The sequence below is a fragment of the Leishmania donovani genome, chromosome 2, assembly GCF_000227135.1.
Source record: "Leishmania donovani BPK282A1 complete genome, chromosome 2".
NCBI classification, from domain to species: Eukaryota; Euglenozoa; class Kinetoplastea; order Trypanosomatida; family Trypanosomatidae; genus Leishmania; species Leishmania donovani.
Genome location: NC_018229.1, coordinates 141,111 through 167,722, shown reverse-complemented (window position 1 = coordinate 167,722; position 26,612 = coordinate 141,111). Strand labels below are relative to the sequence as shown.

At 63.9% G+C, this 26,612-nt stretch overlaps 7 protein-coding genes across 7 annotated transcripts; all 7 read left to right on the top strand.

Moving 5' to 3' along the window:
• Nucleotides 1-951: 951 nt before the first annotated feature.
• LDBPK_020340 (proteasome regulatory non-ATPase subunit 6, putative) lies at nt 952-2,541 on the top strand (the record flags this gene model as incomplete). Its single annotated transcript, XM_003857882.1, has 1 exon — nt 952-2,541. The coding sequence occupies one exon, from the start codon at nt 952-954 to the stop codon at nt 2,539-2,541; it is 1,590 nt and encodes a 529-aa protein (XP_003857930.1).
• A 1,577-nt stretch (nt 2,542-4,118) lies between these two features.
• LDBPK_020330 (casein kinase II, alpha chain, putative) lies at nt 4,119-5,264 on the top strand (the record flags this gene model as incomplete). The annotated part of the gene is made up of 1 exon (XM_003857881.1): nt 4,119-5,264. One exon carries the CDS (start codon nt 4,119-4,121, stop codon nt 5,262-5,264), a length of 1,146 nt encoding a protein of 381 aa, XP_003857929.1.
• Nucleotides 5,265-7,013: 1,749 nt separating this feature from the next.
• Nucleotides 7,014-10,199, top strand: LDBPK_020320 (hypothetical protein, conserved; the record flags this gene model as incomplete). The annotated part of the gene is made up of 1 exon (XM_003857880.1): nt 7,014-10,199. The coding sequence occupies one exon, from the start codon at nt 7,014-7,016 to the stop codon at nt 10,197-10,199; it is 3,186 nt and encodes a 1,061-aa protein (XP_003857928.1).
• A 1,163-nt stretch (nt 10,200-11,362) lies between these two features.
• Nucleotides 11,363-14,290, top strand: LDBPK_020310 (hypothetical protein, conserved; the record flags this gene model as incomplete). Its single annotated transcript, XM_003857879.1, has 1 exon — nt 11,363-14,290. One exon carries the CDS (start codon nt 11,363-11,365, stop codon nt 14,288-14,290), a length of 2,928 nt encoding a protein of 975 aa, XP_003857927.1.
• A 1,216-nt stretch (nt 14,291-15,506) lies between these two features.
• LDBPK_020300 (glycosyl transferase, putative) lies at nt 15,507-20,126 on the top strand (the record flags this gene model as incomplete). The annotated part of the gene is made up of 1 exon (XM_003857878.1): nt 15,507-20,126. One exon carries the CDS (start codon nt 15,507-15,509, stop codon nt 20,124-20,126), a length of 4,620 nt encoding a protein of 1,539 aa, XP_003857926.1.
• A 677-nt stretch (nt 20,127-20,803) lies between these two features.
• On the top strand, nt 20,804-21,778 carry LDBPK_020290 (ribosomal RNA processing protein, putative; the record flags this gene model as incomplete). The annotated part of the gene is made up of 1 exon (XM_003857877.1): nt 20,804-21,778. One exon carries the CDS (start codon nt 20,804-20,806, stop codon nt 21,776-21,778), a length of 975 nt encoding a protein of 324 aa, XP_003857925.1.
• A 1,102-nt stretch (nt 21,779-22,880) lies between these two features.
• On the top strand, nt 22,881-24,953 carry LDBPK_020280 (hypothetical protein, conserved; the record flags this gene model as incomplete). The annotated part of the gene is made up of 1 exon (XM_003857876.1): nt 22,881-24,953. The coding sequence occupies one exon, from the start codon at nt 22,881-22,883 to the stop codon at nt 24,951-24,953; it is 2,073 nt and encodes a 690-aa protein (XP_003857924.1).
• Between the last annotated feature and the right edge of the window lie 1,659 nt (nt 24,954-26,612).

Below are 26,612 nucleotides of genomic sequence, written 5' to 3'. Positions count from 1 at the left end.
CATACCTTAAGTGAAACACTTGATAGCAGCAGCACACAACACAGAACTCAATCCAGGCCTCCGTCCTGACGTGCGCGCGTGTACGGGGAGGCATCCTCCCCCACATCGCGCCCTCCCTCGACACTCTTCACCCCGTCTTCTCCGACAGACGCACGCACACACACGCTTTCACACGGCGACAGAGAGGGCGAGGACAGCCAGCATGTTACCCCCCCCCCCCGACGACGTAAAGGGCGCGCTCATGCATCAGCAAGCCGTCTGCCCCTCCACCCTTCCTTCCCATTCTTTGCTCCGTCGCGTTCCTGAAGGGGATGCCTCGCCCCTCAGTGCTACTTGCCACCTCTCTGCAACCCCCCTTCCCTCGGCTTCTCTGCACCCCCATCTCGGCTTGCTCTGCTTGCGCGCCACCTGAAAGATTCGGCTACGGCTGCGCCCCCCCCCCCCTCCTCCCCCTCCTTCCTTGTTTTGCTTTTCTTTGACTCCCCGTCGTTGGCATCCCCCGCACCGCAGCGCATTCACCGACAGAGTCACGCCTACGCGTTGGTGTACGTCTCCGGCACTGCACTTTACGTGAAACTGCATCACCAGCCTCTCGCTCTCTCGCGCGCGCGTGCCGCACCCTTCGTTGACATTGCAGGGCTCGTGTGGTGCATAACCCCTTCCCCGCTTCTTCTCTTGTGCCTCCTGCGCTGCTCGCTCCTGCGCCTCACCGTGGAGCATCTTTCCAGAGCCGCGCGGCCGCGACAGTCTGCGTCGAGGGCCCATACGCCGCGCACCTAAGCAAGCGGCGTGCGCACATCCGGAGCGGGCGAAGCGCTGCGTCCGGGCGACCCGGGTAGAGCCAGAGAGCTTTTTCAGCGTGTATCGCGCGACGGCTGAGGTGCCCGCACGCTCCTCCCCCCTCGCCCACCCATCGCCTCCGCTTGCACAGCGCAAAGGAAAGCCGCCGTCATGATCCCTGGCGGCTCCGTGGACTGCGCCCACACCCTCGAGGTGGCCGAGGACCACTACGGCAGGGGCGACCGCTCGACGGCGCGCGAGCTGCTGCAGTCGATCGTCACGACAGACGTTGCAGTGGATGACGGAGACTCGATCCGTGCGAAGGAGCAGGCGGTGTACCGGCTGGCGGAGCTGCTGACGGTAACCAAGGACGGCGAGGCCGCCATCCAGCTGCTCTCGGATGTGCGGCCGTTCTTCCAGGTGCTGCCGAAGGCGAAGACGACGAAGATGGTGCGCAAACTCTTCGAGCACATTGTGCAGTGCGGCGTGCCGCTGAAGCAGCAGGAAGAGGTGTGTCTCGAGACCGTACACTGGGCGCGCAAGGAGCGTCGCACCTTTCTGCGCCACCGCCTGCAGCTCCGCTACGTGGAGATTCTGTTCGCCGAGAACCGCAAGAGCGACGCTCTGGCGTCGCTGAGCGCGCTGCTCAAGGAGGTGCGCCGCTTGGACGACCGTACGCTGCTGCTCGACATCTACCTCCTGGAGAGCAAGCTATACTACGCCGTCATGGATATCCAGAAGGCCAGGGCGGCACTCGTCTCGGCGCGCACGACGGCGAACAGCATCTACTGCCCGCCTCTCTCGCAGGCGGAGATCGACCTCCAGTCCGGTGTGCTGCACGCGGAGGAGAAAGATAACAAGACCGCGTACTCTTACCTATACGAAGCCTTTGAGGGGTTCCATCAGCTCGGCGACCAGGCACGCCAGGCGCGCCGTTCGCTTCGCTACATGATCCTGTCGAAGATCTCCACGGACAGCCCCGACGAGCTTGCGACGCTGCTCTCGTCCAAGAGCGTGCTGGAGTATAAGGGCACCGACATGGATGCGCTGCGCGGCATCGCAGACGCCTACAACAAGCAGGACACGCATCTCTTCAACAGTATCCTGTCCAAGTGCCGCGCCGAGGCGGAGGAGTCCGGCGCCGGCGGCAGCAACGACACGAACCTCCTCGCCGACGAGGTGGTGCGTCGGCAGGTCAACGACATGTACAACACGCTGCTGGAGCGGCACCTGTTGAAGGTGGTGTCGCCGTACAACCGCGTGCAGATCGCCTACGTGAGCAACCTTCTGAGGCTGGACGCCATGGTGGTGGAGCAGAAGCTTTCTCAGCTCATTCTCGATCGCAAGCTGCGCGGCATCGTCGATCAGCAGCATCGCTGTCTTATCGTCTTCGACGACGAGGCCGCTGAGGCGTCCAAGCCAGGAAAGGACGGCAGCGAGGCGTTCTACGACAACGCCGCTGACGCCGCCGCCGCGGCGGACCAGGCGCCGACGACACTCTACCAGGACGCGCTCACGGCGCTGGAGTGCTACAACACGCTCGTCACGGCGCTCTTCGACAAGGTCAATGGCAAGTTCGATGCGCTCGTCGAGGAGAACATCGCCAAGCACAAGGGCGCGAAGGCGAAGGAGGAGGGCGAGGAGGCGAACCGGAAGAACAAGCGGGGCGGCATCGGCAGCGTCAAGGACGCCGTCGCCGACCGAGGTGGAAAGTCTGACAGTGGCAACAAGCAGAAGAGGCCTGGCGACAAGCGCAAGTGACCCGAGGCGCGATGTGCAGAATGTGCTCCTTCTCTTCCGACACCCCTGCCTTGTGGCAGCAAGGAGCGAGGCGACGGTGAGGGTTTGTAGCGAGGTCGGGGGCGGTGCTGGCGTCTTCTTCTACATGTGCGTACACACCCACGCGTGCAAACACACACACACACACACACATAGGCGCGACCATCCAAGACGGATTGAGACCCGTGACCGCGCCGAGCACAACGGCACACACCGCCACCGACACAGGGGAATACAGCGCATATAAGAAATACGGAGGAGGAGAGAAAGATGCGTACACACACGCATACCTTTAAGGGGCCGGCGCGTCGGCGCGTCTTCCCTCCCTCCTTCGCTGTGTGTGTGTGCGTGCATGGATGTGCCCGTGGGTGTTGTGGCCTGTGATGTGTAAGTGTGTGCGCTCTTTATGTGTGCGTGGTTGCAGGATGCTGTGCGTGTGTGCGTGTGCGGCGCAGAGAGCCTGTGGGGCCCTCTTCTTTTCCCTTTCCTTCCTTCCTTGTTATCTTGCCGCCAGCCATGGGCAGGTGTGCGGGAGGTGGTGGCGGGGCAGTGATGGTGGCTGTGATAGATGATGTAATGTAAGGGCAAGGCGTGTGCTGGCAGGTGGGAATGTGTGGGGAGACCAGTGAGGGGCAATGCTGCTCAGGTCGCTCACGACGCATGCGTGTGTCTGTGTTAATCCATCACCCTCCTTCCCCGAGGGTGGCGATGGTGGTGGTGGCTGGAGGGCCGGGGTGGCTCCACTGCTCGGCACACGCGTCAGCACACTGACGATATTGCCGCTGCTCACTCCCATCAAGGCGTCTATTTTACCCGCATCACGGACTGCACGCATTACGCGAGGTCGCGGATCTGAGAGACGTTGCCGCCTCCGCCCGCGCTGCAGCCATTCTCCGCCCCGCCCTTCTTTCTCTGCGCTTGCACATCGGCCTATCGTTGTTGTTGTGCGCAGGCTTTCGGGCTCTGCGTGCTTCTACATATATATATATATATACGCGTGCGTGTGTGCGTGTGCCCCTCTTTCTGTTTCGTAGGCGGTGGCGCACAACGGGTTGCGTCGCGGCACTCCTCTTCCAATGTCGTGCCCCATATCTGTACGCAACCCCACGACGGTTTCGCTGTGGGGCGGCTCGGTCGTGACTACCAGTGATGGCCCTCGCTTTCGGTTGCATGCGGGTGCCGGGGTTGTGCATGCGCACGCCTGCTCCCGCTTCGCATCTACATGGAGAAAACGGAGGCGCGCGCGCACACGCCCATCCACACATGTCGCGGCTCCCTCTCCGGCCCGTGCCGGCCCGTCTTATGGCTTTCCTGTCCAACCGCCGAACATCTTGGGCGCACACCCGTCCATCATGGGGCGCCCCTCGCACGACCCTCCTCCTTCTCCCCCCGCTCTTTTCCTCGTGGTGGCCCTCTGCATCTCTACCCATGCACACAGCAAGCACGCATCTCTCCTCTCGTGCATCCTTCTCTGTGTGCCTCTCTGTTCTGCGTGTCTCTCTCTCTTTTTCTCTCTATATCACTCGACTCGTCCAGTGCTCCGAACGGAAATCAAAGGAATGGCCAACGTGGACGCCGCAGCCCACCGCGCCGACGGCGGGCGGCACGGCGGCGGCGGGGGCGGCAGCGGAGACGAATCTAAGGCGAAGAAAACGAAGCCGGAGGAGTACGAGCACCCGTTCTGGTACGTGTATCGCCAGCGCGGCGTCAGCTACTGGGACTATAAAAACGCGAGGGTCGACTTCAACGCGAACTTGGCCCCGTACGAGCTGCTGCAGAAAATCGGGCGCGGCAAGTATTCGGAGGTGTTTCGTGGCCGGAACCGCAACAACGGATGCCTGTGTGTCCTCAAGCTGCTCAAGCCGGTGCGCTACCAGAAGATTCTGCGCGAGATTAGCATCCTGCGCAACCTCTGCGGTGGCCCCAACGTCGTCCGCCTTCTCGATGTGCTGCGCGACGCGGAGTCACAGACGGTGGTGCTCGTCACAGAGTACGTGCACAACCCGACAACGCTGCGCAACCTCCTCTACTCGAACAAGCTCTCCAACTTCGACATGCGCTACTACCTGTACGAGATTCTACGCTCGCTGGACTTCGCCCACCGCCGCGGCATCTTCCACCGCGACATCAAGCCCTACAATGTCATGATCGACCACGAGCGCAAGATCCTGCGTGTGATCGACTGGGGGCTGGGCGAGTACTACATCCACGGACAGGCGCTCAACTGCGGTGTGGCAACACGGCACTACAAGGGGCCGGAGCTGCTGGTCGGCTACCGCCACTACGACTACTCGCTAGACATCTGGTGCCTCGGGTGCGTACTGGCAGGCATGCTCTTCCGCAGCGACCCCTTCTTCGTCGGCGCCAACAACGAGGATCAGCTCCTTCAGATTGTGGCGGTGTTTGGCAAGAAGGCTCTGTACCGCTACCTCGACAAGTACCAGTGCCGCATATCGCGCGTCGTAGAGTCGAGCATGAGCGCCCTCCCTGACGAGCACGTCGACTGGCGCCGGTACATCAAGAGGGGATCCATCCAGGAGTCGTGGTGCGACGCGACCGCGTTGGACTTGCTCGATAAGATGCTGCAGTTCGACCATCAGGACCGCATCATGGCCCATGAGGCGATGCAGCATCCCTTCTTTGCCCCCGTGCGTGATGCGCTGGCAAAGGACTCGCAGGAGCATTATCCCGTAGCGCGGCACTGAGCGAAACGGAAAGAGACACCGAAAGACCGGGTGTGCGGCACGCCGGCGCCACCACCCCCACCAACGCCGCCACCGCTGCCAGATCAGGGGGCTGAGGGAGAGGCACGGCCACGTACGCTGTGGCTTCTCTCTGCATGTGCCGATAGTAATGATGGAGATTGGAAGGGGGAGAGAGAGCATGGGTGGACGGATCGGGTAGGCGCGCGGGTGGCTCGGGCAGCATGATGCCGTCGCCAGCTCGACTGGTGGGCGTCAGTGCTGCTTCTGCTGTCTTGTCTCTTTTCTTTGCTGCGGTCTGCACCGCCTCATCTGTGGATCGCCCCCTCCTCCCTCTTTCACTCTCTCTCTCTCTCGCTGTGCCGAGCTGCACGGGCTTGTCATGGGCCCTTTTGGTTTGTGTGTTGATGTTCCGTGGATGCGACGGCTTTAAGGTGTGTTGGTACACTGTCGTCGCCCACCCCCTCCTCTTCCTCTTCCTCCCCCGCTGTGCGTACCTTCCTGCCCATGTGCTTTTATACGTGTCTCCCAGCATCTCGCTCGCTTCATCGCATCCGCTCGCTGGATCTCTCAGCGGCCATGTAAGTGTGTGTGCGTGCCCTCCTTCCTTGCGCCGACTTGCTTTAAGCGCTCTTCCCCCCCCTCCAACTCTCCTTTCACGTGGGCGTCGCGGGCTCTTTCATCTGTGAACGCACTGTGCTGTGCCGTGCTCCGGCTTGGACGGAGGAGGGCTGCGTTACATGGCTGTTGCCGTTTCCATGAAGTTCATCGCCGTCGCTGCTAGTCGACAGTATCGTTGCTCGACCACGTTTTCAGGGGGAGAGGGGCCTCCGTGGCGCTGTCGGCACCTCTCTGTGCGATGGAGTGCCTCTATATACGCGTGCCTGCTTGCCTGCTCGCCTGTGAAGGCACTCACGCTGTCTCGCGCGCTCTCGCGCCAGATCCCACAGGAGGAGTGGTGGTGGGAGTGGGGTGGATGGCGTAAAATGCTAAGCGCAAGCAGAAACGAAAAGGGGCTGCGCACGCTTCGTCCCCTCACTTGTCTTGCTGGCGAGACGGGCGGGTATACACAGACGGAGGACAGGCGAGCATAGGAGTAGGGAGGGGGTCGGGCGTGCGTGCGTGTGCGGAAGGGAGGGCAACAAGACTCGGAAGACGGGGCATGATGGAGGGTGATGACTTTGTGCAACACTGTCCTGTGATCTTGACATGCTCTGCTTGCCGAGGTGTGCTTGTCTCTGCGCCCGTGCTCTCTGCATGAATGACGTTGTTGCCGCTCGGCTCTGCAGTGCGGGCGGGGAGTGATGGGAATGTGCAGCGCAGAGCGATGGAAGCCCGACGTGTGCGGCCCCTGCACCCGTTCATCCCTATCGGCACGCGCACACACACACACACACATATGCGCGCATGCGATGACATCAGTTGCAGACGTAAAGCGAAAAGGAAAGGATGTGAATACATCCAAGAAGTGCGCCGTCGTTCACGAATCAGTGACCGATAGGCCTGCATGCGGGCCCCCTCCCTCCCCCCTATCCGCTTCTCCAGCCTCTGTCTCCCGCCTGCGCTTGCCTCTCCGTGGCTTCTCGCCCGCTTTCCCACGCCCTCCTGTGCCATCCTCCTTGTGCGGGGTCGTTCTCCACGACGAGGCGCACCGGCGCGCTGGTGCGGTGATTCGAAGCGCGCGCACCCCTCATCGACACGTAGGCGCACTTCCATCTCTTCTCCTCCTCTACGCTTGAACGCTCCAGGTGTATGATGCGCAGGGCCTGCGTCAGCGCTCTTGCGCCTCTCGCGAGTCGGTCTTCTCCCACGCCTGCCAGGAGCGGCGAGCGCGCCACAGTGACAGCGGCGCGGCGCATCTCCTGCCGTGGATACGTAACACATAACCCTAGCCATGATCAGTGTCGTGGGCGGCGCGGAGAGCGTCCACAAGAGCAGCAGCACAGTTACTCGGCGTCAGCGCTGGGTAGTGCATCCCAAGTCGTCACTGGCGCGGCTTCGAGTGCAGTGTCGTCATCCCCGCACGCCCGTGACGCCTTTCATGTTTTCCTTCGTGCCCGCAATGCACCCTTCGTCTGCAGCGGCACCACTGCAGCGTCGCAGCCGGCCAGCGACCCTCTTCTCTCCACCGCCCCTCTATATCCTCATCCGTCTTCTCACCTTCACCCGAGCGCGCATGGTCTCGGTAGCGCCGCGCTAACTGGCGCTCCGGTCGAGGAAACAAGCCGTGCGAGGGGAGGCGCAGCGCGTAACACATCCAGCGACGGCACGACAAGGCGATCATCTTCGTCGTCGCCTCCGCCGTCGTCATCCTCGCGACTGTCCGCCGGCGCCACTCCTGGGAGGGCTCTCGAGGAACCGAGGAAACAACAGCAGACGCCGCTCGAGGCGGAGGCGAGCCGACGCGGTGCCAGTGCTCCGCCGGTGCTGGGCGAATGGTCGTTGGACCCTCCGGAGGCATCGACGAGGAGGGCTGACGCGCAGGGCAGACCGCGGAACCGCGAGCATCGACCAGAGCGTGGCCGCAATGATGCTGGCACGGATGGAGATGCGAATGGCAGCAGCGCCCAACGAGCCAGGCTGCAGGACCTCCGAGAGCGGCGACGTCGCAGTCTTCAGCATCGAGGCCATGATGCCCTCGAGCTTGCGCGGCGCCACACTTCCGCGTACATTGCGAATCGGCGCCTGCGCGAGTACGAGCAGACGTGTCTGCATGCGTACCGCATCTTGAAGCAGGTGGAATGGAGCCTTGCCGCCTGGGCCCGGGCTCGGCGACAAGGACAACGGCAAGATGCCTCCAAACGCAACCGCAGCAGCCGAAGCGGCAGCGCTGGCGATGCTGCGTCGAGCGCGCAGGCGGCGCAGTCGATGCAGGAACAAGGTGCTACCGGTGCATTCCGCATCCCGTCTACCAGCGAGGATATCGACGCCGTCGACGCACGCTTTTTCGAGTACGCTGGGCAGATCCAGCGTACACTGCATCAGCTCACCCCACGCCATTTCGATGCCGTTCGCGACTACCGCCTGCGAGTACCGCCACGCAGCAGCTCCCCATCTACCGCGGCCACCCCGCCGTCACAGCCTCGATGCGCAGAGGACTCGACTTCTTCCGCGTCCGAATTGTTGGGAGCTGCTCCGCGGCAACTGCTGCTGCTGCGCTTACTGTGGCGCCTTCTACACATCCAGCAGCTCTTCTTTAGCATTGGCCGCCGCTCCTCGCTGCCGCGCACCGCCGTCGACGTGTACGTGCAGTCCTCCAACTGCCAGTACGGCATCCGAGAGGTGCTGCGCGTGCTCGGGAGCGAGATAGCGCGGTGGACCCTGTCGGTGGGTACCCACCCCCACCTCCACAACTCTTGTGGTCAGCAGTGGAGAGAGCACGACGGCCGTGCAGCGTCGCCATCTTCTTCCTTTGCCCCGCTCTTCTCTAACAAGGAACTCTTCCAACTCTTCTACGCTGTCCTCTGCATCCCTAGCGAGGAGGCCCCTGGCGTTCCGCTGTACGCCCCATCTATGCACAGCTCCACGCCTCGACGCGGCGGTGTGCCGGATCGGCACGCAGCAGCCTCCGCCTCCTCTGGCTTCCCGGATGCTGCCCTCGATCAGTTCCGGCGGGACTGCATCGCAACAGGCGCCGACGACTTCCGCATGCCGCTGGACGAGTGGTGTGTACGTTGGTGGTCACACCAGTACTCGACTGTTGGCCGGACGGGTGCGGCGTGGGCGCCACCGCTGTCGATGGGAGAGGCCATGGATGTACTCCAGGCGTGCATGTACGCGACGGCGAGCGTGCAGGTGCTGGCGACGGCAGCACCGCGTCACACCGCACAGCAGCGGCACCATCCACAGCAGAGACTGGTGACTCCGTTCGTGTATTTCGAGACGCCACCGCAAGGCGCCACCGACAGTGCCCGCCTGCGTCGCACGAGCTCGGCGTCTGCAACCGCATCGGGGGGCAGCGGCGTCGTCGAGGAGACGGAGCCGTCGCCGCTGCGCGTGCTAGACCGCCGGTATCGCCCGCAGCTGCCCGGCGCCTTGGGCGGCAATCGTATGGCGCTGCGTATTCCATATCACCTCGGCCAGCGGTATGTGGAGGTGTTCTTGACGTACCTGCTGTCGACTGTGTCTGCTGGACCAGAGCCCGGAGAGGCGAAGGAGGCGGCGACAACAGCGACAGAGACGGTGGCGGCAGGTATTATGCATCTTCTCCGTTTCCGCGACCGCGATGCCGTGCGCGACGTTGCGCTGCTGTGCACGGCCGTCCTCTTCTTCGAGGTCTTCTCGCCCACGACGGCTGCCTTCATGGCGTGCGCGGCGCCGCTGTTCAGAGAGCAAGTGGAGCTCCTCAGCGGGCACGAAATCAGCTGTGTGCTGCTCGCCTATGCATCTCTGCAGCGCTGGGAGAGGACATGCGTCGCTCGTGGCAGTGGCGCCTCTTCCCCGGCTGGCGGCTCCAGCGCGAATGCCGAGATGAAGGCGGCGAGTCGTCGCGGCGACCCGCTTGACGACCCCGCCGTGGCTGTGCGAAGTGCGTCCACCGCTGCTGCTGCCGGCCGCCGCGCATGCGGGGACGCTTGGCAGAAGGAGGCGCCCCGGGCCGCCGCGGCACCAGAGCGCTCGCCACCACTGGATGCGGACCATCAGAGCACCGATGATTCCCACAGCGGCGGCCGCCATAGTGATGCCACACAATCGTCGTCGTCGCGTGCACAGATGCCAACGGGCTCGCAGTCCCCATCTGATGAGCCGTGGCATCTCTTCTACGTGACTCTCGCCTCCCGCGCCGGCCAGCTCAGCGACACACTCAGCGAGGATGACGTGACACGTGTGTTGCGGGCGATGGAGCTGACCGGGATGGAGCATGACGACCTGCGCCACGCACTGGAGTCGTCCCTGCGGATGCGTAACATGGGGCGACGTATCCTTTATGAAACTTAATGGGAACGGTGCACCCTGTGTGGCATTGGCGTGTGTGTGCTTCGGAGGAGGAGAGAGAAGGCAGCAACGGCAGCGCTGGCAGAGCCGGGGAGAGAGGGGTCACCGGCGCCTTCCCTCTTCGAAGCTGCTGCCGCTGTTGTATGTATGCTCACAGAAGACCGTGAGGCCGTGTCATCAAGAGCGAGATGGGGTGTTTGCTGGTGAGCTGCGCTGCTGAGAGAGAGAGAGGGAAGGGGGTGGGCGGACGCACGGTGCCAGCAGCCACGGCCACCCGCAGACGCCTGCTTCCTCATCGCTCACACCGTGATCGCCCCAAAGAGAGGCGCAACCACATACATATATGCGCATGCGTGTATATGTGGGTGCATCTCTCACCTCTGGGCTCGACCGCTCCCCCCTCCTTCACCCCTCCCATCCCCTCGCCCTTACCGCCTCTTGCGCAGAGGAAGGATACGCCGAAATGCGTAACAAGAACCCTCGCAAAAAAAAAAAACGAGTAAGACGCCGCCACCCCCCCCCCTTCCCTATCGTCCTCGTTGTCTTTCCGCGCCGGGCTGATGGGTGGGGTGGGGGTGCACGCGAATAGCTGCCGGCCTGCCGAGACGAACTCTCGCTCGCTTTCGCCGTGCATGGGTGCTCGCGCCTCGTTCCTATGCTTGACGTCTCGTAGGAGGCATCGAGCTGCGGTCGACTAGCCGAGGGAAAGCGGTGAATGCGTGCCCGCCTACGCTGCCTGCGGACACGCCCCCATCCCCTGCCCCCGCCTGTTATGGGACGCGCGCAGAGGGCGGCTCGCTCGTAGGAGCGCGCGTGCTAGTGCGCGCGTAGCATCTGCTCCGCGCCTTTACTCTCCGAACTCTCTCCTCCCACCCGCTGTTCTTGTTTGTGCTCTCTCTCTCGCGTCTGGTGGAGTGTGCGCGCATGCTCGCGTGCTTGCGCTTCCCTGTGCACGAGTTGCGCAGAAGAAGAGAGGGCGACTGCAAGCGCATCCACGCACTATGCATATGACTGCCACCGAGCCAGCAAGTTGAAACCACAGAGGAGAACAAGACCAGGCCTGTGCACAGCTCATCACTGCACCCTGGGAAGCGCCGCGGGTGCTTGTACTGCCTGTGAGCGGAGTTGCCTTTTCACCGACAGACACGTCAAATTCGAGCGGACTGATGGACCGTCAGCGCTGTGTTTCCCCTTCAGCAAGCGCCAACTCGCATGAGACGATGCTGTCGCAGCAACCGGACGGGCAGAGGCCCTCGTCATCTTCGTGCCCGCCACCACCAAGACAGCCGACGACGCAGCGGCTGTGCGCGCTTGCCGCTGGTGTGCTTGTCTTCCATGTCCTCACCTCCGCCCTGCAGGAGACGATCTTTCACTTGCCCGGCTTCACGAATTTGTTACTCCTCTCGTGCGGGGAGACATTCTGCACGACAGTGCTCGTGGGGCTGCTCCTTGTGTGGGGCTGGTACCACCAGCTGCCTCGGCGAGCCGCGTCTGAGCATCAAGGCCCGCATGGCCGGTCGGCCGCGACGGCAGTGGGGGCAGGGACGGCGGAGGCGTCGCCTCATGGGCCGCTCTCGAATCCAGCTCATGGGGTGGGCGGCAGCAGCAACAAGCAGGGGTGGTGCCTTGGCGATGCAGTGGGCCATTCACCAGGTGCCGTCTGCGCCGCTGGACACCTACCTCACGGGCAAGAGCGCTCACGCCCGCACGGCGACGGCCGAGGGGCGCCCACGAGCGTGGTGGAAGCCGTACCCGTCGCGGTAGCTGCAGACCGTGGCAAGGGGTCTGCGCTCACTCTAGGCGCGGCGCACGACTCCCCATCCACGAGCGGTGCCTCATGGCGCTCGACGATCCGCCGCGTGTTCCATCCGTCCACCGTTGCTACTCGCTGGTACGTGCGCATTGCCGTGCTCCTGTCGTGTAGCCTGTACCTCACGAACCGCACGTCCTTCTTCCTCAGCTACTCCCTGCAAGTAATCTTCAAGTCGAGCAAGCTGCTCTGCATGGTCGTGGTGCACCGCTGGTGGATGCGCGACAGCCCCGAGGCAGCTGCCCCAGGTTCGGAGAACGAGACAGACTCTGACGACGATGCGGACAGCGTTACCCATCGGTGGAGCGCCGTCGCTGCGCCAGATCGACGCGACGGCGCATCCAGTGAGGGCGGGGACTCTGAGCTGTTAGCGGACGACAAGGCCCCCGGCACGGGCGAGCGCCACCTGCGCGATGAGTCGCAGCGGCGTGGACACGGCTGCTCCTCTTCGTCGCCATCGACAGACTTTTCGACTGTCGTCGTCGATGTGTCGCCCCCAGCGGGGCGGACCCTCGCATCTTCGCACCCGCTTGAGGATGACCAGCGGCGATCGTGGTGGGGCGCGAGCCGCACCTGCAGCAGCAGCAGCAGCGGCTGGCGCGGGCGTTCGTGGTGGTGGCCGCGCTTCTGGTGCCAGCATGGCATCGATGGCTTGTCGCGATGGTGCACCTCGAGAGAATGGTCGTGCGCCTGCGCGTGTGCCTCCTCTCTTGCGCACCGTTGCGCTTTCCGATCGGCCAGATCGCCCAGCGATAAACGGGGCCACGTCTCGGCTGCCACAGGCTTGCGCCAGCCCGTGCCGCACAACGGCAGTATTGATGGTGGCCTTTCTGCGTTCGAGATGTTACGCGCCGCGGGCGCATGGCTTGTGTATCAGCTGCGACGCCTCCTGCGAGACACGGAGATCATGGCGTGCGCCGTCATCGTTGCTGGGCTGATTTCGTTCACCTACGCCTTTCAACTGGATATGCAAGCCTCTGCAGAGACCAGCGACTCCAAAGACCGCCTAGCCGCGCTGGCTAAGGCGGCGTCGGCGGAGGTGGCGGCAGAGCGACACATTCTCGCCGACAGGCCGCGAGGGCCCGCGTCCGCCTCTCTCACAGGCCGATATGTTGTTGCTGCCGACGCAGCTGCGGCAGCCAACCTCAGGGACAGCCGGAGCATCGCCACTGGGCTGGCGCAGGCGGGCGCGGCACTGCCGCTGCCGCTGTCGTCTCCCTTCGCTTCTTCGCCTCTTTCCCCGCTGCAGTCGGTGGCCGCAGAGGTTTCCCGCCTCTCGACTCTTTGGATAGTGACACTGATCGGCGTGGCAGGGGTTCTGGCATCGAACGCCCTCGACTGCATCATCTATGTGCTGGAGGAGGTTCATTGCTTTCACGCAACGGCAGGGCCGCCACGCAGGTCGAATCGAGGAGCACACAGGCACGAGCGCGCAGCAGGGGAGACGGCGCGCCCGCTGGCGGACGTGCAACGTGGGGCAGTGCTGCTGCCGCACCACACATCCCATCGACAACATTCCTTGTCGCCTTGCCCACCGATGTTGTCGTCTCGCACACAAGCCGCAGTGGCGGCATCATCGACGCGGCCCACGGTGCCCGCAGCTTCGGCGACGGAGCCGCCGGTGCGGATACCGGCTTCGCCACAGGAGTTACTCTTCATGGTAAACGGCATCGCCACGTTTCTCTACGCCGGTGGCCTCAGCGCCTCGTGGCTGTGCAGCCGTTTTCTGTTGCTTCTATGGAGCTTTATGGGCTCCAATGCGATGTCCACCGCGGTCGAGGCCGATGGCGGCGTTGTCGGCGCTCTGACCGCCGCGGAGGCTCGCCAGCTGGCCGCATGCGAGCGTCTCTTGGCCGCATCACGGCGCACTGATAATGCCGCTCTGCCCGTAGAGTGCACCGCATTGATGGCTCGCCGACCGCAGCTGCAGCGGCTCGCAGCCCTTTCCACAGGGCCGCCATGGGGGGCGTCGTCCGCACTGCCGCCGCCGCCGCCGCCGCCGCCGCCGTCGACGGAACCTTTTTCCCTCTCCCTATTCTTCTTGCTCATCGCGTTGGCGTCCGTGACGAGCGTGATGGGCACGCTGTGTCTGCTGCGCATTCTTGCTGAGTTCACCGGCGTGATGGCCGTCATTGTGACAAGCGTGCGCAAGGCGCTGACGATCTTGCTGAGCTTTCTCCTGTACGGTCGCCGCTTCACCCTGCTGCACGGAGTCGGGATGGTGGGGGTGATGGGTGGTGTTGTCTGGTACGAGTTGCAGCGGCGTCGGCGATGCGGCGTGTAAATGGGGTGAGGGCAGCGTGCACGACCGCGCAGGGAGGCGACGAGCACAAGATGCAAGGAGAATGTCTGTAGATGTGTGTGCCTGTGTCTGTGTGTGTGTGTGTCTGTGGAGGAGCGGGAGGGGTGCGCCCATTCGTCTGCGCACGCGTGCGTGCTGGCGTGATGCTTCCTGCACTCCCTCTCCCTCCCCTCTGAACCCTCCCTCTCTCAGGTGCTCCGGCCCCTTCTGGCGGGTCTCCGCATGTCGCTCTCGCTCTCGCTCTCGCAGCGTGTGCGAGCCCAACTCGTTGCCCGCTCGCACCCTCTACACAACGTTCGCCCCTCCCCCTTGCCCCCTCTCCGTGATTGAGATCGGCGCGCTCGCTACATTGCCCGTAGACCACCGAACCACCACCACCACTCTCTCTCCTTATTCCATGGCGGGTGAGGGACATCATCGAGGCTGCACACCATGGGCGCGTAGGTTTGCTGTTGCGCTCACCTCTCCTGTCAGTCGTGTGAAAGGGAAACTAATATATATATCTGCGTAGACGTCCGACGCGGTGCGCCGGGCGCCTGGTTTATCCATCTCACGCTCTCGCAGTGCACCGGCGAGGGCACGCTTGTGCGTGTGTGTGCGTCAGCCTGGATGGTCGTGCGCTGAGATCCTTCTCGCTCTCTCTCTCTGTCTTTTTCTTTGTTAATGCCCATCGCTATGTGTTGGCGTCCGCGTGTGCGCTTCTCTGCACGGCCGCCGTGCAGCGCCTCCTGCTTTCTGCCCTCGCACGCCGCACCTTCCTCAGTGCAAACAGCATCTGCTGGGGCGCCCTTCCCATCTCACGAGGGGGACCGCGAGCACGGGCCATAGTTGCAGATTCAGCTCTGCCCCTCATCACCTCTACCCCGCCCTCTCACATACAGAGAAGTAAGAGGCACGCGCGCAGCGGCATCTCTTCCTTTCACGCTCGCTCGCCCTCCGATTGCCGCGTAGCGAGGTGGGCCAACGCGCGGCAGCCACATCGACACGAGCGATGCTGCATGCCTGGTAACAGATAGGGTAGAAAACGGACCGGGCAGCGCAGGGAGCGAGGGCCCAACAGACACCACAACAGTGAACCCTCTCCCTCCCGCCTTTCCCTTCGTTCCATAGTGGCAGGCGACCCTCCCCTCTCCCTTCCCCCCTCCCCCTGTGCAGGCACACGTGCTCTCAGCGCCAGCTGCACGGCGGAATCGCCACGATGAAGCGTCGCACAGGCGAGCGACACCCAGATGCGGCGGCTGTGCGCAGTGTCAGCAGCGGTGGCGGCGGCGAAATGGCGTGTGTGTCTGCGCGGGTGCCTACCACGCCCTTTCTCGACGAAGCCCACCATCACAACCATGGCGAGGAGCGCGAAGACGAGACGGAGGTGACGTGCGTACGGGCGGGAGCGGGCATTGTGTTTTTTTCTGCCACACCTCCAGCGGCCCCCTCGAGCTGTCTGTGGAGGCGCTGTCTGCGACTCCCCTCCGTGTGTCCATCCTTATTATCGTCACTGTGCGCGGCGCGGCGCGGCTGGACTCGGCTGCTCTCCTCGCGTCCTGTGCGTAGTGTTGCCTCTCGCTCCTCTGCGCTGGCATCAGCCCCACCATGGTGCGCATCCCTCGCCCGCGCAGCTGCTAGCCGGCTTTGCATGTCTGACGGGCCTCAGGCAGTGAGAGAAGATGCCGAGAATCACGAGGCGTGCGGCACGCAGGCCGTCAAGGGTACCGGCCGTCGCCACCGCAGCGGCCAGCGACGCCGCCACCAGACGCGAGCCACGCTCTTGACGCGGCTCCTGCGTCGTGCTGCCTTCATCGGCGCCTCCTCGGTGGCTCTTCTTGTACTCTCTGGGATGCTGCTGGATGTCGTCGTAGGTGTGACTTTTCGGGTTCTGGGGAGCGTCCTCAGTGGCGGGGGCCTCGACCAACTGGAGGAGTTGCAGGCTCCGTGGCTGGACTGCGACTGTGCCGGCGAGGACCTCATCGGCGACGTCACGCTTGCTGATACGGTGTCGCCGTACGTGGCCCAAACGTTGGAGCGCCGCCTCGGCGTTGTTACGGTAGCCACAGATGCAGGCTGCAGCATCTGCGTGCCATCGGCGGTGCGCATCAGCGCTGCCGGGGAGCTGGTCGTGGTCGAAGACGATGAGAGCAGCTCCCTTCACGTTCTCTCCCGTCTTCGACCGATGGCGCCGCTTGTGCGTGCTGCACAAGCGTTGATGGCCTACGGCTACGACGCCCTTGCCGACGTAGCCGCGGTTCTGTACCCCAAGTTGGCGATGATGGTGATGTGGTGCCGTCACGCGCACGGCGTCTCCGTCGAGCGGCATCGTGTGTCGCAGCTCCGGCAGCGGCAGAACCGCGGTGTCGCGGGTGGTGCCGTCGCACACGCGCTCACCGACGCGCCGCTGTCGCCGCTCCTACCGCCCACGTCCCTGCTAGGCGTTCCCGAGGGCCCCTGGGCAAACCTCAGCGCGGCGGTGACGGCGGTGGCGGTACCGTACAAGTCCAGCTTCCTTGTCATGGCAAACCAAACGGAAGCCCGTCTCGCATGCGTCATGCGGGCTCCGCTGAGTCGGCTGTTTCTGCACCGACAGGCGCTTCCGTGGATGACCATCACGGCGGCTGCTCACCGCACACAGCAGGAGTGGCAGGCCGACCCAAGGGGTCGAGAGCCGCTCCTGCCGTTCCCAGTGCCACCCAGCGAGGAGGAACGGCGGCGTCTGCGGGACACCTCTCGGGTCGCGCCGTACCACCTCGACGGCGACGGGGAGGCCCCTGAGATCACCATTGCAGTGACGGACCAGACCAAGGCTTTTCACAGCTACCTCTGCACCGACGTCCCCAATGTATCCACAGCGGATGCCATCTACCATCTAGATCCGCTGCGTGCGTTGCTGCTGAAGCGAACGGACGCATCGGCGAAGGATCGGGCGATGGCCGCGGCGCGGTGCAGCGGGTGCGTATTCCACTGCGTTCATCCACGGCTGGCACGCAGGCATCGACGACGTGCTGCACCAGCAGACGCTCGAGGCTCTGCGGAGGATGAGGTTGATGGTGGCAGCAGTGCCGAGCCTTCATCGTGGGACGTCGCGCTCGAGGACGTCGATGCTGGGCACGTTCGTGTTGCCACCAGCAGCAACGCTGCTGCTGGTGCGACGGTCACGGTGACACGCGAGGACCTGTTCACATGCAAGGTGCTGAACCCGCCACGGGACCTCGACACGCCTGAACCCGGCGGGCACGATGCCCAGGACGACACGAATCGCGCGCTGCTGCTCTCTGTGGATGTATGGCTGTCCCACGCCGGGGGCGGAGCGCCGCTGTTCTTCTCCAACAATACCGGCACTTCTCCGCGGCTACACATGGACAACGACAGCGGCGATGCGTCCGTCGTGCGGCTGCTGCCGCTGCACACCGCTGCGATCTATGGGGAGTCGCTGCAGAGCTTCCCCAGCTACGCGATGCGGCCCTCTTACTGGCTCCAGTACGATGCCGTCTACCTACAAAACAAGGTGCGGCGACCAGATCGGCTTTCGAGGCTCTTGGCCGTAGCCAGCCGTCGCCGTGGCGGCGGGGCTGCGAAGCCGCGGACCGAGTTTGCCACATGGACCGTGACGCACTACTACATGCGCGACTTCCAGCTCGTCGTCTACCTGAACCAGCTGCGGCGTCAGCGGCTTCTGCTGATGCGGCTGCAGGGAGAGTCGGCAAACGCCTCCGTGTCGGTAACGGCGCAGGACGCGCCTGTGGCGCTGCCGTGGGCACCGCCTCCGAGGCATGGGGCCACAAGGCCCGCGATCGCCACTGGTGCGCTGGCGCGGCTTGCCTTTGAGGTGCTGCACGGCGCCGACCCGCTTCTGCTTCCGATGCGCGGCGAGAATCTTCACGTGCCTCCTCTGCCGGTCTCCTGGCGCCCGCCGACGTCGGCGGAGTGGGGCAGCGGCCGACCGCAGAGTGCGGACGATATGCGGCTTCCGTTTTCGGGCACCACCGGACGAATTCCGGCGATCGCGGTCGCCATCAGCCACTGCTGGCACGGCCGCATGTGGTGGCTGTCGGAGCTGTCTCGCTATTATCCGGTGCACAACTACGGCCGATGCGTCATACCGCCACCTGCGCCGTTGCCCGGCGACGCGACGCCGACGCGCGGCATCCCGCAGCGAGCGCATCTCCCCTTTCCATCCGAGTGCGCCGTCGACGCTTTACGTCGGCACCACTACAGCGCACTGGCGTCCATGCAAGCGGCCTACGGGAGAGTCGGTGGCCGCAACAGCACCAGCAGTGCGGCACGTCCCATGTCCCATGCCGGGCGTGATCACGAGCTGCGCTGTGTCTTCCGCAAGTACCGCTACGTCCTCGCCTTTGAGAACACGGTGGAGGACGACTACGTCACGGAGAAGGTTTACAACGCCCTGCTGTCGGGTGCGCTGCCACTTTTCATCGGAGCGATGAACATCGCGGACTACGTGCCGTCGCACGGCCTCTCCGTCGTCCCGGTGCTGCAGATGTTTCCCATCCTGAACGAGACGGCGTGGCGGATGGAGGAGCGCCGCGTGCTGGACCTGCTCGAGGAGGACGAGGCGGTGTCGAGGCACGTCTTGCGCACGCATGCGGCGGTGCTGCGGGCGCGCTCGGCGGCCGCACGATGCGCGGACGTGACGACAGGAATGACCGCTAAGCGCAGCGACGGCGCCATTCGGATGGCCGGGACAGTGGCGACGGCCCTGGAGGAGGTCGCTGCGCAGACGCCGCATGCCATCACGAACCATCACTACCTTCTCTACCCCTCCAAAGAGACCGCCGTACCAGCGGCGCCGACGGCCGACAACAACCAGTTACCGCAGGCCGTACCGCACGGTGCCGGCCACTTGGGCAACTGCACTTCAGGCTCTGGCGCCGCTGTGCAGCCGTTCACGTCCCCGACCGGGGTGTGGCCGCCTGCGTCGGCGCTAGCGCACCTCTCCCTTCCTGACAAGGAGACGGTCGTTACGGCCGACAAGAACGGCGGTGCTAATCCCCGGCGTGCCGCACCCCAGTCACCATCTACGGACGCTTACTGCGTAGGCCATGGCCAACGGGAGTACTTGCGACGTGTGCACAGGGACGTGCGGGAGGCAGCGGAGGCTGCTGCGACGATGTCGGCCAGATTCTTGCCAACGACGGAGACCCTCCGCACGACCCTGAACTCATCGCCACCGCCGCGTCACGACGCTAAAGATGCTCGTCATCGTCGTCCTCCCGCACTGGCGAATGCGAGCCGAACACCACTGCGCCGCGTGCGCTACTGGTATGACCAGGACTGGGTGCTGACCGCCAACACTGCGTGGGGCTTCAGCGCAGATGTGAACCGCACCGCTCGCCAGCGCAGCAGCGCCGCGACGACGGGGCATCTGCCGCGGGCAGTGCAGAGATTTCAGGAGGCCCCCGCCACGACGCCGGCGCAGCAGGACTTCAAAACACTGGGGGGCATGTATTCACAGTACTTCTACCGCCGTAGCGTCCCGCCGACGCCGGCGTATGAACGTGAGCTGGCGGCGGCAGCGGCGCCGGCAAGGAGTCGAGAAGCACCGCCACCGCCGCCGATGAACGGCTTTGCGCAGCTTGCAGCGTACCTGCGCTCCCTCGACGCGGATCCGACGCTCGTCGAGAAAGCCGGCTACTTCGACTGGTGGCGTGCGGAGCGCATGGAAGATTACGGTGACGCCTTCCTCGGCAAGTTGTACATGCCGCACCCGGTCTGCTCGATCTGCGCGGCGGCACTGGAGAAGAAGGAAGCACAGGCGCGGGCTGCAGCGGCGCCTACCATCACTGGCCCGCATACGCGGCGCGAAGGATAGCAAGACGGTAACTGTCCGCGGATGACCGACTACCACCGCCGCATTGCCTTGCATGCATTTGTGGCTCTGCCTTGGCATGCACGCGGCACGCTGTTGCGCGCGCACCTGTGCGACGGAGACGAGTAGGACAGGACGGGCGCGCACGCACGCGTGGAACAGAGCCAGACGGTAGGACGACAGCCGGCGCTGAGGGAGGACATCGACGGCGCCCGCCCGTCCTCCAGCCGACGTTCGCACGCGTGCACTCACCGACAGCCACGGCGATGAAAAAGGAGGTAGGGCGGCGAAGCGTGTCGCCGGCGATAGCCGACGCGCCGATGACATCTGCTTTGTGCTTTACGTGCATGCAACCTTCACGGTGAACACGAGAAGGTCTTCCGCTTATCCTGCCGCTCTTCCAACACCTCTCACCGCTGTCTCCTTTCCCGAACCCTTCGTGCAACGGGATCTCGATGCGCCGCACACACACACACACACACACACACACACACACGCGCGCACGGCTACACCTCTTCCACCGATTTTGTTTTGTGCACGCGATAGGCTTTTACGAGTTGGGCGCAAAGAGCACTCGACGTGTTCACGGAAAGGCGATCATAACAGTTCGATCGAGGACGCCAACGGTGCCGCCTCCTGCGGCCGCCGTGTCTTCTTCCCCTTCTTCGTCCGCGGCGCCCATGGCTGTCGTGTACGCGCGCCGCGATGGGCGCACCGCGCTTGAGCTGCGCGGTAAGGAGATGAGGCTTTCGGACATGACCGCGTTCGACGGCAGCAGCTGGTACGCGCAGGGGCAGACGGCGGTGATGGCGTCGATTCACGGGCCAACAGTAGCCAAGAATGATGAGTACGACACGTGCATCGTGCAGGTGCGCGTCCAGCACGCTGGCGTGCTCGCCCCAGCCGCAGGTGGTGCGGAGAAGGTACTGTACGAGGAGAGGAAGCTGGAGGTGCTCACTCGCACAGACGCGCTGGCGCTGGGGTCGTTGCTGGAGTCCACCCTCAACGCTGTCTTCATTCGCGAGCGCTTCCCGCGATGCGTGCTCGTGGTGGACGTCGTTGTCGTCCGGGACGACGGCAGTCTGCCTGCCGTTGCGCTGAACGCTGTCATGTCCGCGCTCCTGGATGCCGGCCTGCCGTGTCGCACGACGATGGCGGCGGTGTGTGTTGCAGTTGTGACGCACGACGGTGGGGCAGACTCGACCAGCGGCCCTACCCAAGACCGCCATTCTTCCGTCGACGGCTCCTCATCAGCAGGCAGTGTCTACGAGTACTTGCTGGATCCAACTAGCGCTGAGGAATCCCTCGGGGTAGGCTACGCCGCCCCGGCCCCGTCTGCAGCCGAGAAGGCGGTTGTCACCGGCGCCAGCTCCGTCGCGACGTCCTCGGCCGTGCCCATGCCACTACGAGGCCGCAACGCAGCGCAGTCGGTGCAAGACCAGCATCGCTGCGTGAGCATCGGCGTCTTTGCTTTCTCGAACCCGGCGTGCGGAGGAGGCTTGCTGGCGCAGCTGGTGCGTTCTGTCGGGAGCGGCAGCGCGGAGATGCGCGGGCCGGGGGTGCCCGTGCAGGCGTATGCGGAGATGGTGGCGTTGGCGGAGCGGGCCTCCGCGGTGCTGTTCGAGTTCTTTCGGCAGTGTAACGTGGCGGAATGAAGAGAAGGGGAAAGAGAGAGAGTGGCGGGTGGTCGTCGTGGTCGGTATGAGGCGCACTCCTGCGAGAGGGAAGGATGGATATCACGGAGGGGCATCGGAAGGCCTCACCCTCCCCTCCTCGTGCGTGCGTGCGCCGGTTGGCCATGATGGCTTCGCTTCAGCACAAGCGGAGATCAAGACGGATGCCTCCGCCCTCACCCCTCCTCACCAGTCTCTTTTCTCCTTACATGCAGACGCATGCGCTGCGGGCGTCTTTAACACCTGATTAAAAAAGGGTCATCATTGTCAGCAGGAGCGCTGACGCGGATACATGGGCTGTACACTTGGAAGGGCATCGATACACCGTCAGCGGTGGATGTCGGTGTGCGTGGGGTTGGCGAGGGCGACTGAGCGTGCGCGAGCGCGCGCACAGGGGGGGGGGTGATCATCGCATCGCTTAAGTGTCCAGAGGGCGTTGAGTATGGTGGATGCAATCGGCGGTCCGAAGGAGACGGCGGGTGGTGATGGCAGTGGTGATGAGCAGCATACTCCTGCCCAGCCTAGCGAGGAGGACGCACCCCACCGTCCCTCAGCTGCCGCCCTCTCTTCGTCCGTTATCGGCGTTTTGTCGTAAAACGAAGGAACATGACAAGGGGGCGTGAGAGACATGGATGCTCACCCGCGCACAGCAACAGAAAAGGTATTCCAACGCTTGCCGCGCGTTTCTCTCTCTGTATCTCTGCATCCCCCCTCCCCTCCCTCCCTCCCTCCCTCTCCCCATCTCATCCGCCTTTTCCGCTCTCTTATCGTCGCTCGTTGCACTTCAAGCGCCCACGACACGTAATACCCCCTCCCCCTCGCTCACCCGCCCGCTTGTATACAATCTCGATCACTTTTCAGCGCACCCACCCACCAAATCCGCCCTCGACACATCGCTTCTCCTCCCTATCCATCTATCTATATCTCTGCCTGTCTGCACACTCCGTTTCCGTGCTTCATCGTGCACCGCGTAAAAGCAAACGAAGAAGCGCCCCAGCCGTGTCGCTCAGCCCTCTGTCTCTCGACGGAATAAGATTGCGGCATCTGCTCCGGGCCCCCTTCCCTGGACTCGTCGCTCACGCAGATGTCTTCTTCAGCGCCGCTGTCCACGCAGCAACCGGCGCCGCTACCGCCACAACCGCAGCAGCAACAGCAGCCCATGCAGAGCGTGCTGGACGCTATTCGCCAGCAGGGCTGGGGCGGTGCCTCCTCCGGTGGAGGTGCCGCGATGCCCACAGTCGCCTCGTCTCGCGGGGTGGAGGGGCATTCGGGGGCGAAGCTCGCATGCCCCAAAATACATGAGGGGCACTCGGCCATCTCCTCGCGGCCGTTCAGCGGTGACGGCGCTGACAAGCGCTTCGCCGCCATTGCCGCCATAGCCGCTACGAGGGAGGCGTCAGAGGCGGCAAACAACCCCTGCGACTCTATGCAGCTGTCTGCGGACTCGCAGCAGTTGCGCGGTACCAAGGGCGAGTGTGCTCCCGCTGGCCACGCCAATGCCGCCGCCGCATTGAACAACACCAACGGCGTGTGCGAGGCTATTATTACAGCCGCGCGGTACGGGGGGATCATGGAACCCAGCGCGTCGGTGCCCGCGGTGGCTGCCACCGCTGCTTCGGTAAACTTCGCAGCGGAAGGAGATGAACGCCGCCGCTTGTCGGGTCCGTTCGGGTCCTACTCGACCACCGACGAAGTCCTTCACAAAAAGTGTAACGACGTGCAGCAGGGCAGTGCGCTCGAGAGCGCGGACAGCCCCACGGATGCCTCTGGCGGTGTGCTCGTGGTGTCTCCTGCCTACGCGGTGGTCCCAGCTCGCGTGAGCGAGGCTCCCTCGCCGGCCGGTGCTGAGATGCAGCAGCTCCTGGCCGATGCCCGCCGCGCCTACACGGCTGCTGAGGAGCGCCTGCTGGGCGACGGTCTTGCCTTGCGCGAGGACTGGATGGGCACACGCGATCTGTTTTTCGCAGCTGGCTCACTTTTCGCCGCCGTCGGCGAGGCGGCAGACGCGGCACGCTGCTTGCTGCACGCCACCTTCATCAACCGCGCCTTCCAGAACGACAGCGAGGCGTTGGTGACATTGGCGATGTCAGTGGAGCAGCTGAAGCAGTCGCACCCGCGTATCGCGGTGGACTCCCTGCTGCGGCTCGCGCCGTGCTATGCGCAGCAGGATCTTCGCTACCAAGCGGCTCGCTGCCACCGGGATGCTGCTGAAATACTGGAGAACATTCTGGAGGCGAAGGAGGAGGCTGTCGTGCAGTACCGCGCCGCGTTGGACATGTACGCCGAGACGAAAGTGGCCGCCGCCGAGACGGCGCGACGCTGGGAACGCCAGCAACAGCAGCAACGCACCGCCGCCGTCTGCGGCGATCTCACCGGCACGCCACCGCTCCCCCCCTCCGCTGGCGCCTCCACGACCAACGGCGATCTGACCAGCCCAACGGCGCCCAGTGGTGTCGAGGCCACATCGCTTGGGCCGGAGCAGCCCTTCGTGTCGCCAAAGTCCACGGCGCTGGTACCCTCCAGCGGCGGTGCTTCCCTTACCTCATCCGTGAATGGGCAGAAGTCCCACTCCGTTGAATTTCCCGCGCATGCCCCCCCGCAGTATCGAGTCAGTACGACAGTGCAGCGCAGTCTGGCCGATTCCTGCCGCTGGCGTCTCATGGTCCTTCTCACGCTCCTCGGCCGGTACGACGAGGCGCGTGAGGCGGCACTTGACTGTGCGGCGAATGTGCCACGCACGCTACCAAAGACAAAATACTTGCTCTACGCGACGCTGTGCGTGCTGGCGCGAGGGGCGTCCGTGAGGAAGGACAGCGTCTCTGACCCAGCGGCCGCTGCGGAGGCAGCGCAAGCTCGAGAGACGCCGACGATACCCTTTACGGCATCTGCCGCCGACACAGTGTACTTCGACAGCCTCTACGACACCGAAAAGTTCTTCCTTGCGCTGCAGGACGAGGACCGCACCTTCCAGCGCGGAAAGGAGAACGCGCTTGTGCGCGCCCTACTGGCGGCAAACCGGGCATGCTCTCTGACGGCCTTCGACGAGGCCGTGCGTGCCTACAAGGAGTACTCGACAACGGAGCCGTGCGCTGCGTTTGAGTTGCTGGCGGGGGAGTGCCGGCGCAGCCTGTTCGAGCACATGGAGCGGTTTGCGTGAGGGCGCGTGCGCGTGTGTCTGGATGCACGTCACATTCCTCTGCCCTAAACCCGTTATTTTTTTTTCGCGTGTGTGTGTGTGAGGGGGAGGATGAGGGGGAGGGGTTTGCTTCTCTCACGTCCTCGACCTTTATGCTTGCCTCTCTTACTGCGTTACGCAGGTGCATGTATATATGTTTATGTGTATGGATATATGCACAGATGTATGTAATGTGCGCGTTTCACCTTGTGTATTTGCATCCTTTCGCTATGCTGATCATCTCAGCTTTCACGGTTGTGCAGTGGCACCCCTCTCTCCCACGCCTTCCCTCGACGTACCGCGTGCGTCTTGTGCACAGACACACACACGCACACATGTACATATCTAAGCATGAGCGCGCCTTGTACAGATTTCGCTTCGCTGATGTACGTCACCTGGGGATGAGCGATGCGCCATCGGTAGTGTGGTGGCGGCGCACGCACACGCAAGAGACCCTGACGAGAAATTCTATTCATGCGTATGTGGCCGCCTCTTCGTGATTGGTTCGCTTGTTACGCGCACCTCCTCATTTTTGGTTGGATGGCTCGATGGCCGGTTGGTCCGAGCGGTGCAAAGGAGGGGGTTCACGGAAAGTCATGACGACTGTCAGATGCTAACACGGTGAGCCGAACGAATGCTAAAGCCGCACCCGGGCAGGCGCACAGGACATGCTGAAGAAAGACGGTCGCACAGCTGTGCTGCGACTGCCCTCCCGCTGTTTGGTTTACCCTCCGTCCTCAAGGCGGCACGACTTGGCCTGCTGCACTATCGCGATGTCTCTGTCTCTGCCAGTCCCGCTCATAACACGCACACGCCGATCCCCCCAACACCACCACCATGCCGCCATAGCTTCGCCCACCAGCCCCATGCCCACCGCACTGCGCCCCTTACCAAGAGCCACTGGCTCAGCATATGCCCGATGCGTGACGTGGTGAGACGCAGTGCTGCATCACATACTGGAGAATGCCTAACAGCAGCCAGGATGCTCACGGGGCGACCATCACACGCAGGTCTGAGACGAGTGCGATGTCCCGTTATGAAGCCACCGTATGCGTGAGCGAATCCACTCTCCTGGTGGCCGGTGCGGGAGGAAAGTCGGGCCAGTTCAACAGCCGCACGCTCGATGGACGATCAAGGTCATGCGACAGAGGCACTGTCGGCATTTTTGCGCGAGACGTGTTGCTCCCGCACGCGCATGCAGCGGATGATCGGCCACTGAGCCAGCGTCGACGACGCACAGCGGACATCCCTCGAACGCCGTCATGCGGAGGGCAGTCGGCGCGAGCTGCGTGTGCAGAACGAAGCGGCCTTTATATCCGAACACATGACCAATGCCGCTCAGCGGGGCCGTCCGCACTCGGTGTGCTCCAGATGAGCAGGTGCAGTGGCTTTCCCTATGACACCATGGAAGCACGGCCACAACGCGCCACCCGCATCTGCATTCCAGGTGGCGACGGAGCCTCTTGCGGGGGACTGCCAGCATCGTGGCCAGGTTTTGCAAGCCTTGAGCGGACTGCATCGAGCATAGGGGTGGGTGGGTGTGCGAGGCAAGCCCATCTGCAAGATGGCCGACGCCGAGAGAGGGGCTTCACGTAGCAGGGTTGGACATCAAGGATCTGAAAGCCCATCACGCGCTAGCGG